At 40.3% G+C, this 17,062-nt stretch overlaps 1 protein-coding gene across 2 annotated transcripts in view; it reads left to right on the forward strand.

The window, feature by feature from the left end:
* Nucleotides 1-17,062, forward strand: part of ULP1D (UB-like protease 1D) — a 113,019-nt gene that overhangs the window by 73,542 nt on the left and 22,415 nt on the right. For both annotated transcript variants that reach the window (XM_090005600.1, XM_090005601.1), the window contains one exon: nt 3,459-3,581. In XM_090005600.1, coding sequence (XP_089861726.1) covers nt 3,459-3,581 — 123 coding nt within the window. The remainder of the gene's footprint in view (nt 1-3,458; nt 3,582-17,062) is intronic.

The raw sequence follows: 17,062 nt of genomic DNA on the forward strand, positions 1-17,062 counted from the left end.
TGAGCCAACAAGAGAGCAAGAGAGGGTACGTACCTGCGAAAGGAGAGGAGGAGCCTGGGAGGTGGAGCTGGGGCGTCGGTAGGAGAGAGCTCGAGCTCAGGGGGAGAGGAGAGGAGAGATTAGGGGCAAAAAATTTTTTTTGCCCTAATCCTTCTTTTCATCAAGGATTTTTTTTTTAATGCCAAAAAGTGGACAAAAATGACCCTGGGTGCGTTGACCGCACCCAGGGTCGTGTTGACCGCACCCGCGTCGCGTCGACACGGGTGCGACACCTGTTTTGTCGAGTCCCTGTGACTTAGCTAAAAAGTAAAGAACTTTACATTTAATGTCTCATATGGTAAGCTCCTATCTCTAAATTATAAAGACCCTAAAACTAAACTACACATGCCATAAAGCAGGACAATAAGTCGTGTGATATCCATATGTCATGCTGCTACTGCTTCATATTTATAGCGTTGTCTACTATTGAGTTTCAAAGTCAATGATCGTGGAGGTGGATCATCATCATCCTCAGAATTAGGAACAATTTCAACGACTTCAAGCTCAACAACAACATCAACAAGAAAGGTGGCTCGAATATCTTGGGAACGACATAGATGTACAAATTCATTGTGACCTGCAATATGAATTCAAATATATGCAATCCACCTCTAATATGATGATCACAAAATAAACATCACAAATTTTGATCATTAGTGCCATGCAAGATCATCTCCACGTTGTCGATGCACCATTGATAAATCTAAAATAAGAGATAACTAATTGACCTCCAAATAAAATGTGTATGTATACTCAATGTCATATCCACACACACGTAACAATTCAATGTCACTCACATCCCCATACACAAACACAAATGACAGATTAATTAAAAAAGAAAAGCAACAATTACACATTACCTAAGTAAACAGAAAAAGTTAAGTCCAACAAAACAATTAATACATGTCCATGGAGTCAAAGACTGCAATACATAGTCAATACATATCCCAAAATATGATAAGAAAAAGAAGAAAGCTAGTCATGAGAATGAGATGATGAAGATGAAAGTCCATTATCACCAGAATCTTCTTAGTCATCAACATATTGCTCTTCTTCTTGAGTTTCTTTAGAACTAGCTTCTTCTTCTTCTTCTTCTTCAATCCTAATGACTTTCTTCCCTTTCCCCTTGGAATCCATGCTCTTCTTCCTCTTTCCCTTCGTGGGAAGAGTAGTTTGGCTCTCCTTATCCTTTGATGCTCCAATTTCCAAATCAACATTGCACCATGTAGGGGAATCATTATTGTCATAGACCATGACATCATCACTTGGCCTTTCATATTGTAGTTTTTCGTTACAATTTCTCTATTGGCCATAGTGGAGGAAATAATGAAGGTAAGAATGAGGAGAAGAAAGCAAGGGGAAAATGTTGAAGTTTGAAGCTGCGCTTATTGAGGCAAGGAACCAACGCTCCACCAATCCCACAAATCTCCTATTTAAGTTTTTGCCCAAGAGCACCAATTGCTCTGATACCATGTAATGAAACAACAAGTGCACAAATATGATGCCACAATGTGGCTATAAAGGCGCACACACAAGTACAAAAGCCTCTAATGAGCCAAATACAAATAGCCACTAAGGGCTAACATACAATTTCTCAAAAGAGAGCAAGAACACACAAGGCTTTTATTCAACAATGCTTGAAAACAACCATAACAAATACATGAGTGGGAGTGCTTTTATATAGGCACTCCCATTCATAAGGGGATGACCCAACTAGTTGTTGGGTTGGGGCTGGTCCAACAGCTAGTTGGACCAGCTCCCAACACCACATGTTACAACATTTAATAAAGAAAAATAAAAAAAATAAAAATAAAGACAAAAAGGAAACTCGTCAGTCTCTATTGGACTGACACCTATTATAACTTGAAAAGACTGAAATACCCCTGATGGGTATTTCAGTTTATATACACAGTTAACTATATATATGTGCAATATACAAATGTCATATACACTACATTTTAACACTAGCCTCAATTTCCGGTTTTTTATTCCGCTCTCGTATTAATTTGTGCTTTCCCCCAAACAAGAAAAAAAGATAAAAATGTTAGGGTTGTTTATTAGAAATATGTCAAGAACGGTGAATACTGTTATGAAATGGTGCGGATTCCAATGCACTCCAAGATGATCTCCAAGACTCAAGAACATTATACAAAACTTAAGAATTGAAAGACACATCAAAATGTAAAAAGATAATTTTATTTATAATGGACATTAAAAAAAATACAAAAGTAAAATTACATTCAAGCCTCACTACAATACACTCAACGAAAAATAATGAAAACCCTAATACTACCTATAAGTCTCTCACATTACAAAATCACACACCCTCCCATATTTATAGAGAAGAAAAAAGAAGAAGAAAAGAGGGAATAAGCTTTCAAATGGGAGAGAGAGCTGCCAACGGCTAGAGTTCTAGCCGTTGGGAGCTATGTCACATGGGTGCGGGTGCGGGGATTCGGCACTTCCAAAAAACCCGGGTGCGGGGGTGCGGCAGGGGCAAAAATGTATATATATATATATATATATATATATATATATATATATATATATATATATATAAGGGGGTCGGGGTTTCCCCACAGGTTTTTCTGCTGTCAGCTGCTGACAGACAGCAGCTGTCTGTCAGCCCTGACAGCAGATTTTTTTTTTTTTAAAATTCAAATTCGCAGCCCATTTCACAGGGCAATTTTTTTTAAAAAAAAAAATCCAAAAAACAAATGGACCTAAATGATCCTGGGTGCGGTCAACGCACCCAGGGTCGGGTTGACCGCACCCGGTGCCGCACCCGAACCCGCACCCGCGTCGAGTCGCGTCGACGCGGGTGCGGCACCCTGCTAGCCGAATCCCTGTGACACAGGTTGGGAGTAAGTCAAAACTAGTTTGACTTCTCCCATATATACATATATATATTAAAATATATATATATATATATATAATATATATCATTATATTATATATGTATATATTATATTACAATATATATTATATATATTAAACAATATATATGTGTATATATATACATATATTACATTAATCTTAACAAATATGATTGTTAACTTTATCTGAGTGTTTTACAGCACTCTCTTGCCCTCACTGTGTTGAGGTGCTTTCAGTTGTCTTCTTTTATCTTTACTTGTTATGCTCAAAATGTTAATGAGGAAAACCAATACAGCTACATGCTATATGCTGAATAGATAAATTCAGACAAATGTACGTCATGGCATGAATACCATTTCTATTCTGTATGCCACAGTTATGTCAGTATGATATGGGTAGGATTCTCCTTTTTCTTTTTTAATTTCTAAGGCTGTTGGATACCTTTGTTGTATTATAATGGGTTGTAGATTCTTTTTTAAGTTTTTGCAGTAATTGTTTACTTTAGTACTTTATGTTTTACATGATTTGTTAAATGGGATCAGCGAGCACTGGAGTTTGGTGATTATCTGCATCCCAGCAAAGGAGGATGAACATGGGCCAATTATACTTCATCTGGATTCCCTAGGACTTCATAACAGCAATCTAATTTTTTGGAATATTGAAAGGTATTTAGATCAACCCTTGTAAGTTGTAATGTTCATATTGCCTCACATTGAGAAAATTTATTGTAGTGTCACCTTTTTTGTTCTGGCAATCTGGTAAGAAAATTATAATGCTATGAGATTCTTTCTCACCTTTCTTCTTGGTTTATGTTATTTTTCATGTTTATATTTTTGTATGAGACAATGGAAAAACTGATCTCTCTCTCTCTCTCTCTCTCTATATATATATATATATATATATATATATATATATATATATATATATATATATAGGGTAATACATCCATGCTAAATGAAATATTCTAAATGTGTTTTCTGGTGCTTTTTTTGCTGTCCGACCCCATAAATGTATTGGGCATGGTCGATTTACTATGAATCCACACCTGGATCATGTGTTTTCGATGCAAAAAATGATATTTGAAGCCTAAAAATTTTACAAATATTTTGAACTGTTGATCTTTCTAACCTTATAAAAATCCACCTATGTGTCGGAATTGAATGCTTCAAGGGATGTTCCCTATAAAATCAAAGTACATAGATCACATCTGTACGGTCAGAATTTAAAAATAAAATGAAAAATGCCTGGAAAACCCATTTAGCATGTTTCATTTAGCACAGATTTTATATATATAGGGGTGGACATCAGGCCGGGCCGGGCTGGCCCAATAAATTTTGGGTACGTCGAGAGCCCGACCCGATAATTGTTGGGTCGGGCTGGGCTTGACTTCAATCGGTCTCAGATTTAGTCACCAAGCCCATGGCATTGACTATTCTAAGTTGGATCGGGTCGGGCAAGCAACCCAGTTGGTTTTGCTTGATGGGGGCTCCTAACTTTTATAGCCATTGGAGGGGATTTGCCTCTCCTTCTGCATCAATATGGGACTAAATAAAAAATGCACTTCTTTTGGTATAATGCTTGAATGGTAAAATTTAATGTTCTTTTTCAAAGAATGCTTCAAAAAGGTAAAAAAGTGAATGCTCTGTTTTTCCTTTTCAAGGAATGCTTAAAAAAGGTAAAAAATTTAATGCTCTGTTTTGAGAGAGAACATATTAATTGTAAATCATTTATGAAAGGAAACTTTACATTTCTCATGTCTCATACAATAATGAAGATGGAAGAATGGAAAACTTCGTGGGAGAATAGTCCCATAAAGTAGAGTGGAAGGGAGTGAAAGACCCCCATTGCCTATGAAAGAAAAAGGTTCCACTCATTTTAACACATATACAAGTCACCCTACACAGGTCGGGTTTTGAATTTTCAAAACCTAAATCTCTAATATGATCTGGGCATGTATAAAATAAAACATTTTTATCATTTATATTTATTTAATATAAAAATATATACTGGGTATAAGGGCCCTGCTCAGGCTTAGACTATAGCCTGAGCCCGACCCAATTATTTGTCGGGTTGGGCTTGGCCAGACATTTATCGGTCCTGGTCAACAAATGACCGCTTGAGCTTGACCCGATTTGGGCTGCGTGCCCGAAAACCCGACGTGTACCCAGCTTGTTGTCCACCCCTAGTGGTACTGTACCACCATAGCTTACAGTGGTACACACTTGACTTACGTAGACCTAAGCTCCAAAAGCAAAATCTAACTGTTGGATCATGCTTAACATATTTTATTTATTATTTTCATGTGTTAAAGTTCACACAAATATGATGTTTTATACCATTTTTAAACCACCATTATTTTCATGAATTGTAAGCCATTGATTTTTCTTGTCTCAAAAACAAAATCTTATGATATATTGAACGTGATAAAACCAGGGTTATCTGAAGCCCCTATAGGAGTGGGGAAACGAGCTTCCCCTAAATGCGCTTCAAAAACGTGCTTCTCCAAAACACTTTTCGAAAGTGCAAAACACGATGCTTCCAAAACGTGTGGGGAATCACACTTTCCTTTTAGGGGAAGCAAGCTTCCAATTTTAGCCTTTAAAAATGTAAATTTTACCAAAAAATAAAAGAAATACTTTTTTTTCATTTTTCTTCTGTTTTTTCCTTCTTTTTTTCATTAAATTTTTTTTTGTTTTTTACTTCCTGCTTTCCCTTCATTTTTTCTTTTTTTTCTTCTTCTTGTTTTTTCCTTCTCTTTTCTTTTTCCTTTTTTTCTCGTTTTTCCTTATTCTTCATGTTTTTTTCTTCTTATTCCTGTTTCTCTCTCTCAGTCTTCTTGTTTTTGCTATAGTTTATGTTTTTCAGTTTTTTTTTTATATATATATATATACATATAATTTTTTTTGTTTTACTGTTTCTGAGTTATGTTTCTAAGCTATATAATTTATATTTCACGTTGACTGTTTCTGAGTTATATAACTTATATTTCTGGTTGACTATTTTTGAATTATATAACATAAATCTTATATTTTTGTAAATTGAGAAAAATATAATTACATTTTCGCTTCCCTTTTGTTTCCTATTCACATCCCACTTAAATCTTAGGTCGCTTCCTTTTTTGTTCCCTTTTTGAATCTTGTTTCCTAAAGCTATTGAATATGCCTTCCTTGGATATGCTAATAATCAGAAAGGATATAGATGTTACGATATTTAATGTGCCTTCCTTGGATATCCTAATTCTGATATCATAGCAAGGTCTAGAATATCAGATGAAAAGAAAATACACACTGAAAGTTATCAATGCCAAGCGAAGACTAGAAGATTGTGTTCCTCTTGAAGTTCCTACTCTCTATTGTCAACTAATTGGATTCTTGACACACTTATCAATTACCAAACCAGATATTTATCATGTCGTACATTCAACAAGTCAATTCCAACATGCTCCTACAACAATACATATGAGTAGTGTTGTAAGTATCGTACCATATCGTACGATATGATACAATACATATTGTTACTTTGGGAGAAAAATGATACGAGATCAGGTGTATCGTATGATGCACCCCTTGTATCGTATCGTACGATACGTAGCATTTTTTTTTGTTCTTTATTTTTTTTTAACAAATTTCATAACCTTGGTTATTTTGTTTATGTGTGGCATTGTTCTTGTGAGATATGCATGCAATATTTGTGAAAGTATCTCCAACAAGATACTACGAACAATATTACAATATTCTTGGAAATAAATGCGTATACAAACGCCCAACAAGAACACTTGAAACACTTGTACACACAATGCACAACACAAACTCACAAATGCACAAATACGAACCCAAAAGTCATAAGTTCCACTAACACAAGCTTGGGCTATACTCCCAAAGCCTTAAAAAATACAATGGAGGAGGGCCCTTTATATAGGGCTTGGAGAGACCCTTGGAGGGGCTCCCACATAGTTGTTGGAGCCCCTCCAACGGTCACATGTGATCGTTGGAGGGGCCCAACGACTAGTGGTGGGCCCCCCAAGGTACAAGGTATAAATGGTACAAAAAAAGAAAAAGAGAAAAAGGAGAAAAATAAAAAGGGAAAAAATACAATACATATTCAAGAAATGAATATGTGCAAAAATGAGAAAAAGACTAAACTACCCCTACGGCTAAATAATAGAAATATATATTATATATATATAATAAGTAGATACATATAATATATATATATATATATATATATATATATATATATAACATTACATGATTTGATTACATAATTTAACACCCCCCTCAAACTTAGGGCAGGATGACCGAAAGTTTGCTAAGAAGGAAGTTGAAGCGCGGAGCACACAAAGCTTTAGTGAAGAAATCCGCCAACTGATATTCTGATGTGACATATGGAAGGTCAATGACTCCTTTGAGATACGCCTCACGAACATAATGACAATCCATTTCTATGTGTTTGGTCCGCTCATGGAAAGTGTGATTCTTAGCAATATAAATCGCACTTTTGTTGTCACAGTATAGCTTGGTGGGCCCTTCTTGTTTGATCCCCATATCTTCCAGCAACTGATGGATCCATACAATTTCCATAGTTGTAGTCGCCATGGCACGATATTTGGCTTCAGTTGATGATAGAGACATTTTTTGTTGCTTCTTACATCTCCATGAAATCAGCGAATCTTCTAAGAACACACAAAAACCAGTGGTGGAGTGACGGTTATTTGGGTCACCTCCCCAATCAGAGTCAGTATATGCAATTAATTTTAAATCAGAGGAAGAGGACAAGAAAACTCCCTTATTTAGAGTGCCATTTATGTATCTTACGACTCGTAAGATATCACTCATGTGAACGGAGGTTGGTGCATGCTGAAACTGGCTTGCCGTATGAACTGCATGTGAGATATCTGGTCTTGTAATACTCAGATACATCAACGATCCTACAAGCTGTCTGTAGGGAGTAGGATCGGAAATGACACCATTATTAATCTTCATTTTAGCTCCTACTATAGCAGGAGTTTCATAAACCTTATTATCAGTGATACACCTGTCAATAATCTCAGAAGCAAACTTAGTTTGAGACAAAAAATAACCTCTATGAGAGTAAGCTACTTCAATACCCCAAAAATAAGTTAGAAAACCTAAGTCAGACATTTCAAACTTATCCTTTAAAATTGATTTTATGCTTTTAACCCCTTTAGAATCACTTCCGGTTATAAGCATATCATCCACATATAGAAGTAAAATAACAATCCCTGCATTAGATTTCTTAACAAATAAACCAGTACCAGTAAAGCAAGATGAAAAACCATTTTCTATCATTACAGAGTTAAACCTATCATACCAAGCCTTAGGGGCTTGTTTTAGTCCATTAAGGACTTTCCTAAGGCGAAGCACCTTCCCTTTGGAAGTCTCCGTTCCAGGTGGAGCATCCATGTAAACCTCTTCGTTCAAATCACTATTTAGAAAAACATTCTTAACATCCATTTGATAGATATTTCATTGGTTGATAGAAGCAGCAGAGATGAGACATCAGACAGTTACCATTCGAGCAACGAGTGCAAAAGTTTCTTCATAGTCAATCCCATACTCTTGACTATACCCTTTAGCAATTAATCGAGCTTTGTATCTCTCCAGTGATCCATCGCTCTTAGTCTTAACCTTAAATGCCCAACGACAACCTATGGTTTTCTTTCCAATAGGTAGAGTTTGGAATTCCCACGTCTCTGATTTGCTAAGAGCAGTGAGTTCATTTTGCATAGCTTCTTTCCATTCTTTACATTTTTTAGCTTCTTCAAAATTCTTTGGTTCAAAGTAAGAGTGAATAGCGCTAAGACAAGCCCTATATCTGGGTGAAAAAGAATCAAATGAGACAAACCTAGAGGGTACTCCTCTACTTCTCTCAGTTCTTCGTAGATCATCATTTGTTGAACTAGAACTACTAGGTTCACTGCATTTTTCAATAGCACTCCTGAAATTACTTCTATCTCTATGGATATATGTTATAGGTTCTCTTAAATCTTCTTCATTACTATGTTGAGGTACCAAGGGAAGAGGAGGGAAACTATCTTCATTTTCATTGATGTCATTAGGAGTAAAACCATCATCATTATCCTCATTTTCATCATCATGAGCTAATATTTCAAATAGGAAAGAATAATCCATGTTATCTTCACAGGATTCACCTTTTTCAAAACCATTCACATTTTCCAGAAAACTCACATTTCTGAAGACATAAACTTATCATTCTTGATATCATAACAACGAAACCCCTTATGGATTTCGGAATATCCAAGAAAAGCACAGGGAATCGCTTTAGGTGAGAGCTTATCATTCTTGTCAGTAAGAACAAAGCATTTACAACCAAATATTCTTAATCGACTATAGTCAGGTTCTTTAGTATAGAGTTTTTCAAAAGGCGAGATATTGTTCAAGTTTTTAGAGGGTAGCCGATTTATCAGGTAAACAGATGCAAGAGCAACTTCAACCCAAAAGCCTTTTAGGATGTTTTGAGAGACCAACAAAGTTCGGGTTGTCTCTATTATATGTCTATGTTTTTTTTTGGCTAACCCGTTTTGTTGAGGGGTTTTTGGACAAGATCTTTGGTGGAGAATACCATAATTTTCAAGGTAGTTTTTGAAATCATTTGAAATGTATTCTCTACCTGAGTCAGTTCTAAAAATTTTGAGATTCCCATTAAACTGATTCTTAATCATCATATGATAGATTTTAAAAGTTGAAAAAACCTCATATTTGTGTTTAAGAAAATAAATCCAACAATATCTCGTATAATCGTCAACAAAAATAACCTAATAAGCAAATTCACCTTTTGATAAAACTGGTGTCAGACCCCATACATCAGAATGGACAATTTCAAATGGTCTAGTTGTAAACATAGATCTTTGAAAGAAAGGTAATTTTTTTATTTTCCCAAGTATACAATCATTACAAGTGAAATCACTTTTGCATAAACTTTTGACAAAAGGCAAATGAGAATTTTTTATAATATTTGGATGTCCAAGTCTTTTGTGCCATACATTAATATCTTTTTGGACAACGTTACAAAAAGGATTCTTTGGAACTTGAAGGGAATCGACATAGTAAAGATCACCCTTCCTAGAGCCTTCCCCAATCAATCTCCCGGACTGGCGATTATGTATCCAACATTTGTTAGATGAGAATTTTATATCACACCCATGATCCGAGAGTTGAGAAACGGAAAGTAAATTTAAGTTTAATTTGGGTATAAATTTAATTTTTGGAATAAAGAATCCTTGTTTTTCAAAGTTACCAATTCCTTTTACTTCAAGAGACGTTCCATCCGCGGTTGAAACAAAGGATGAAAGGGGATTTTTTGAATACTCGAAAAAAGAATTAAAACTTGGAGTCATATGAAAGGAAGCACGCAAATCCAAAAGTCAAGAAGTCTTACCAGGAGGAGAGGAGGTTGACATGGCCGCACCAGAAGTGGCTCCTTTTAGAAGGGGTTGAAGAGCATCTACGATTTGTTGAAGAGAGAGGGCTTCATTTGAAGATGATGGGCCTTATTGAGATGTAGTGACCATGGAAAGAAGCTTTTTTAACTTTGGACACATGGGTTTGATGTGCCTAGGTTCCTTATAAAAGTAGCAAGTAAGCTTGCTATAGTCCCTCCTTCTTCCTTGTCTACTTGGATTTTGGTTTTTGAAATTAGGAGGCTTGTATGTCTGTAAGTTGTTTCCCGGTCTTGAAACGGCATTTACACCTTCGTTATCTTCATTATTTGAAGGTGTGGCTAATACATTTGGGGTATTCTTGCTTATACTCATCCGAGTTTCTTCCCCACTTAACTTAGTTAATACATCTTCAAGAGGGGGAAAAGAAAAAGCCGATAAAAGAGAAGATCGGATTTGTTCGAATTCGGGCCTAAGCCCATTCAAAAAATTAAAAAATCTATCTTCTTCCAATTGTTTGTGACGAAGCTCTATGGTTTCACCACTCTATTTGGGTTCGAGCATAGCAAGCTCATCCCAAATACAAGAGAGCTTGGCAAAGTACTCTCTAATAGACATTTCTCCTTGTTGACGCGTTAGCGCCCTCTTTTGGAGATAGTATTTATGGGACAAATCCCTAGAGGTATACATCTTCTCAAGATATTCCCATGCTTGAGAAGCCTTCTTGAACTTTATGATATTTGCATTGATTCTCGTTTCTACAGATGAAAATATCCAAGAGAGGATTTTAAAATTCCTCATTTCCCATTCTTCATGCTTTTTCGTATATTCTTCAAGGCCCTTGGTTGTAAAAGTCAGAAAAAAAAATATTGGATCCGGGCCGGACCCCGATCCGACCCGGATAAGTAAGTCGGCTGCGTGCTTTTAAAAGCACGCAGCGACGAAGGGGGGGAGGCTCTCGAAACCTCCTTCCCCCCTCTCGTCTCTCGGTCTCTCTTCCCCGACCGACTCCCTCTTTCCCCCTCGTTCCTCCCTGCGGCCACCGACGCCGGTGACTTGCCGCCGGCCACCGCCTTCATCCCGTGTGCTGCAGGGAGCCGACAGCCTCCGATGTCGACGCTGCCGCCGCCGGCGACCACCAGGTACGCTCCTCTTTCGTTTTTCTTCTTCTTCGTCTCCCCCATTTTCTCAGCCTCTTCTCTCTCTCCCTCACCTCTCTCTGTGGCCACGGGAGGGGTCAAATCCCCTCTCTGTGCCCTTTTTTAGCAGGGGAGGGGCACGACACCCCTCCCTGCTCTCCGTTGCGGTTGGGGAGGGGGGGGGTCGAGCCCCCTCCCTGTATCCGTACGGCAGAGGAGGGGCTCGCCTCCCCTCCTCTCTGTCAAGGCAGGGGAGGGGCCGAGCCCTCCTCCCTGCCTCCTGTTACGACAGAGGAGGGGCTCGACCCCCTCCTCTCCGTCCCCTCTGTCAAGGCAGGGGAGGGGCCGAGCCCTCCTCCCTGGCTCCTGTTACGGCAGAGGAGGGGCTCGGCCCCCTCCTCTCCGTTCCCTCTGTCACGGCAGGGGAGGGGCCGAGCCCCTCCTCCCTGCCTCCTGTTACGGCATGTTACGGCAGAGGAGGGGCTCACCCCCCTCCTCTCTGTTCCCTCTGTTACGGCAGGGGAGGGGTTGAGCCTTCTCCCTGCTTCGTGTTACGGTAGGGGAGGGGCTGAACCCCCCTCTCTACTCTTTGTTTTGACAGGGGAGGGGGTCGAGCCCCCTCCCAACTCGTTGTTACGGCAAGGGAGGGGCCGAGCCCCCTCCCTGCTCCCTGTTACGGCAGGGGAGGTGGTCGAGCCCTCCCTGTGCCTCTTTCCTCGTTAGGTAGGGGCATCGCCCCCGCCTTCGCTGTTTTTCGGCAGGCCGGGGCAAGCCCCCCTCGCCTCGCTTTTCCCTAGCATCAGGCAGGGCTCTGTTCGTCGTTGACAGGCAGGGGCTTGACCCTGCCTCTCTTCTACTTTGTTAGGCAGGGGCGCAACCCTGCCTGCCCTCGCTTTATGACGGCAGGGGTGCAACCCCCTGCCTCCTCGGAGTCTGCTGACAACAAGTCAACAGGGGCTCGCAGCTCCTGCCCCTGCTTCTTGCGCTTATAGCAGGTGCGCATGTGCACAGTGCCCCTGACCTTCTATTTTTGGTGGTAGCTTGCTAAGATCGTTACTTTTGCAGCTCGTGCGACGGATCCTGCTCGCGCTCCGCGACCCAAGCCGTCTATCGCTTACACTCGCAGACGCCAGCAAACTTGCAACTCCCAAAGGTAGGGGAAGATTGCACAGAAGACTTGGACAATTGAATTAAGTTCAATTAACTAAAAAGGACAATTAAATAAATATATATGTATATATATCATATATATTTATACGAGTATGCATTTAACTCAAGGACGCGGTTTCGTGATCCTCGTCCTTTACTTTGCCGTTGCGCATCGTGCAAAGGTTCTGCGTTGCACTCCTGCTTACGGTCTTTACTTTGCCGTCGCGCATCGCGCAAAGGTTCTGCATTGCACTCCTGCTTACGGTCTTTACTTTGCCGTTGCGCATCGCGCAAAGGTTCTGCGTTGTACTCCTGCTTACGGTCTTTACTTTGCCGTCGCGCATCGCGCAAAGGTTCTGCGTTGCACTCCTGCTTACGGTCTTTACTTTGTCGTCGCGCATCGCGCAAAGGTTTTGCGTTGCACTCCTGCTTACGGTCTTTACTTTGCCGTCGCGTTTTGTGTTAGGCTCTTGCTTTTGCATACATGTTGGTATTGCCTTGCTATTGCAGATGACGTGTAGGTTCTTGCTCTTTGCGTATGCCTTAAAGGCATCCTCGTGGAGGATGCAAGGGGCATTTACCACTCTCCCTCTTGCGACAAGAGTTCAGTCGGGAGCGAGCGACACATCCTCGTCTAAGGAGAGGGATACCTCGCAAGGATCCTAGCTCTTAGTGTGCGCAGTCCTGCAGAGTCGACTTGAGATTTAGGGAGCTGCGTAAAAGCATCAAAGACTGCTCCAAATCGAAGCATTTGGAAGGAAGTGACTGGCTGGTTCTGTTCGCCTTTTTGTCATATCTCAGGTGATCCCGAATTGGGGGTTCGAGCGAACTTCTTAGCGGGTGTTCTGTTGAGAAACCCGTATCCCATCTATCGAGGTCGGTATCGAGTCATGCGAGACATGTAGATACCCCGATAGCGGATGTGATTCGAGATAATCATATGCATAATGTTGGCACAAGGTACTGCTGTTTCAAAAGATAAAGTAAAGTTGATAAACTTTACATCTTTGTGAAACACTCCTGTTGAGGCTTCTATTGAGGAGTTATACCCCCTTCATCCTAGAGTACTTGTAGTCGTGCACGACACGTCTAGTACTGCGATGATCACATGAGACGGTCGTGCGACCTCGAACAACGCTAAATGCAAAATCTTGTAATCACATAAATGGCCTCACATTCACCTTCACAGGCAAGATGCTCGAGTGGTTTAAAGATCACAACATAGAATGGGTCGTTAGTTAAGCAACCCCTAACGTACCTATTCGCTTCTATGTGTCTGTCAAGGGAGAGGACAGAGCGATACAAACTCCAATGGACAGGTTGTTAACAACCACTCTGTGGGCAACGATCCGGCCTCCCCAGTCATTGGAGTTAGGGAAAATGGGTTACATTAGTTAGCTCAACACTTCTGCAAAAGTTGGATGCGTCCGTGGCACAACCTCTTTTGGGGAATCCTCTCTCGGCTAAAGCCGTCCCTTTGGAGCGAACTCAACTAGCTATTCGGGTTATTGAAAATACATAGAATACCAGACGCCCGAACTAGTCTCAGTTGATTCTACGTTTTGCCTGCGCGTACCCACAGGTTCGTAATTATCGAAACATAAGGTCTGTTCACACTGGTCGTTGGGTCGTGAGATTCGCTTGCACTATTGATTCGCTTGCACTACGGATTCGCTTACACTACTAATTCGCTTGCTTGCTCGATAGTTCAGTATGCTACTCGTTGAGCTGTGCACGCCTGTCAAGGCGTTACTCTAGTTGGTTAAACTGCTTATGCAGTTCTTTGCGGAGGAATAAAGAGCTTCTCGTACTAGTTAAATGCTTATAATAATAACATTATGCCAGTTGCTACATATTAGCATGTGACTTGCTTTATCCCTTGGTCGAACTATTTGGTGCTTATTATAGCGTAACGCTTGTTGGCTTGCATCTCTTATGATTGATGTGATTGCATACAGCTCGTAATCTATGAACTGCTGGCAATTAGGATTGATGTGGCCGCTTGTCTTATAAGCTGCTTACATATTGTGATATAACTGTTGCCGTATGATTGCTTATGAATGGCTTGTAGTGCAATCGTTTATGCCTTACGATTAATTTAATTACTTGTTGACGGACTGAGCCATTTTATGGTAATTATATGTTTTACGAGCATTGTTATGGGTGCTTGTCTTATTCAGTTGTTTTGTTTGGCTGACGGGTAGAGTTAGTTACTCTTCGCCCATAGAATCAACTGGATTGTCATATCTGCGCGTTCTCATGTGTCGTTTACGCATGCTTTGAGGGCCTATTTGAGGATTGCAATATTCCTTGTGGCAATAACACGATGCGTAGGATTATATGGTTCTATGTGAAGTGATACGATGCATATTGCTGATATGCATGCTTGTGCCCATATTGTGGCTACCGACCCCGAGGCGGTCAATGTTTAGAGAGTCGATTATTGATGCATGTATCACTGAGTGGGGGTGTCTGTCGAGCACCTGATCTCCAAGGGATTAACTGTGGGGGCGTGTATGATCAAGACCAGGTACTCGGCTAGAGTGGTAGATTCTTTGTGAGGATGTACACTGTCCACGAACGGGTAGCCGCAAAGGCGGTGAACTCCTGTGAGGAAGTGTATGGTCCAAGACCAGGTATACCATCTAGGGTGGAATTCCTTGTGAGGTTATACATTTCCCAGATCAGGTGATCCGACGTTGATCTTGTTGTTTGTATTAGTGGCTATCGACCCTGAGAGCGGTCATTTGTGTTGATGCGTGTATTGCAATGATTTTCTTTGGGTATGACATTTGTTAGGGACCGGTCTCCCAAAGGTTTCGCTGTGAGGTTATACATTTCCCAGATCAGGTGACCCGGCTAGAGTGAGAGATCTCTGTGAGGATGTACACTGTCCACGAACGAGTAGCCGCAAAGACGGTGAACTCCTGTGAGGAAGTGTAGGGTCCAAGATCAGGTATACCCTCTAGGGCGGTAATTCCTTGTCCGGTCGTATATCTCTCGGACCGAACGATCCGACGTGGATCTTGTGCTTTTGCTTACCATAAAAAGTTATGGTAAGCTGTGACGATCTTCTGAGATTGTTTGTGATAGCCAACTATGACTTCATAGTTTCGGCTCTCTGTTTTAGCATGATTACATGCATGACTCAGGTGTGAGAATCAGATCGTTAGCGATTTGAGTTGGTGATCATGTTTTGGTCCTTCTACTGAAGGGTGAGCTTTTCTGAGAGTATGACGTCCTAGTGAGTCATAACCGGTGACAGTTAGCCACGTAAGACTTTGAGAGATGAAAATAAATTAGGTTGTTCAGGACACGGCGTTTGTTAGAAGTAGTGAGCGACAAACGATGTCTTGATGGTGATTAGATGCAGAGAGACCTTGTTCTAGGAACGAGAACAAGCTAGTTGCGTGGTAGTTCACAGCCTACGATCAATTGAATCGTATGCTGCGTTTGTCAGTTGCACTGCTTACTTGCTTTGAACTGCTTACTCGCACGCACTACTTATTCGCTTATACTACTTACGCGTTTGCACTATTCACCTGCTTGCATTGCTTACCTGTTTAACTGCATATCTGCTTTAAACTGCGTAACTTACTGAATTAAATGTACTTAATTCAGTTTCTTGTAGTCTCTCTTGTGCACCTACTAGTTTTTCGCGAAACTAACCCATTCTATGGGTACATGTGATGATTAGGTACTCTACGGGCGATGGCGCGATTGCAAGATGACTTCAAGACTTCTTTTTCCTGCTCATAGCTCGCGTCCTGGACACTATGGGTTTGTATCAGATTTTACTTGGGATATCCGAATCTTGTGAGTTTTTGGTTCTTTTAGCTAACGTGCCCAAAGTTGTCAGCTTGCCTTCTGATTTATCAAAGAAAAATCTTCCGCTGATTTCATAAACAAACTTTGAAGGAAAGAGATATTTCTAGTCTCTTGCCTGTTTTTCTGAAAAGGTTCGCAAGTTTGAAATTGGGGCGTTACATTGGTTCTTTCATCTCCTTCAAGAATCTTTATCTCTCCTCCTTCTATTAAAGTTATCTTGGGTTCCGGTTCGGGAATCGAGCCTTGGACATAGCCCTAAAGCCCTTTTCCTTTGATGTGAGCTTCCATGTTACCAGCCCAAACATGATAGTTGGACCCATTGAGTTTGAACCCAAGAGAGAAATGTGAGTCTTTTTCACCCATTAGAGATGAGAGATTATGAAAAACAATACATACCTCAAAGGCTTTTCAACTCTTTTTTGACAAAAGAGGCTTCTAAAATATTGCCCAAAGGGTATGCTCCACTACAAACTCCAATAGCTTTGAAGGCACGTTTTTTGAGGCACTTCAAAAGAGAAGAAACACACGATCCTCCTTCTTCAAACGAGGCTCTGATACCATGTGAAAGTATCTCCAACAAGATACTACGAACAATATTACAATATTCTTG

Source organism: Nuphar pumila, chromosome 5 (assembly GCF_984573655.1).
Source record: "Nuphar pumila chromosome 5, dmNupPumi1.hap1.1, whole genome shotgun sequence".
NCBI classification, from domain to species: Eukaryota; Viridiplantae; Streptophyta; class Magnoliopsida; order Nymphaeales; family Nymphaeaceae; genus Nuphar; species Nuphar pumila.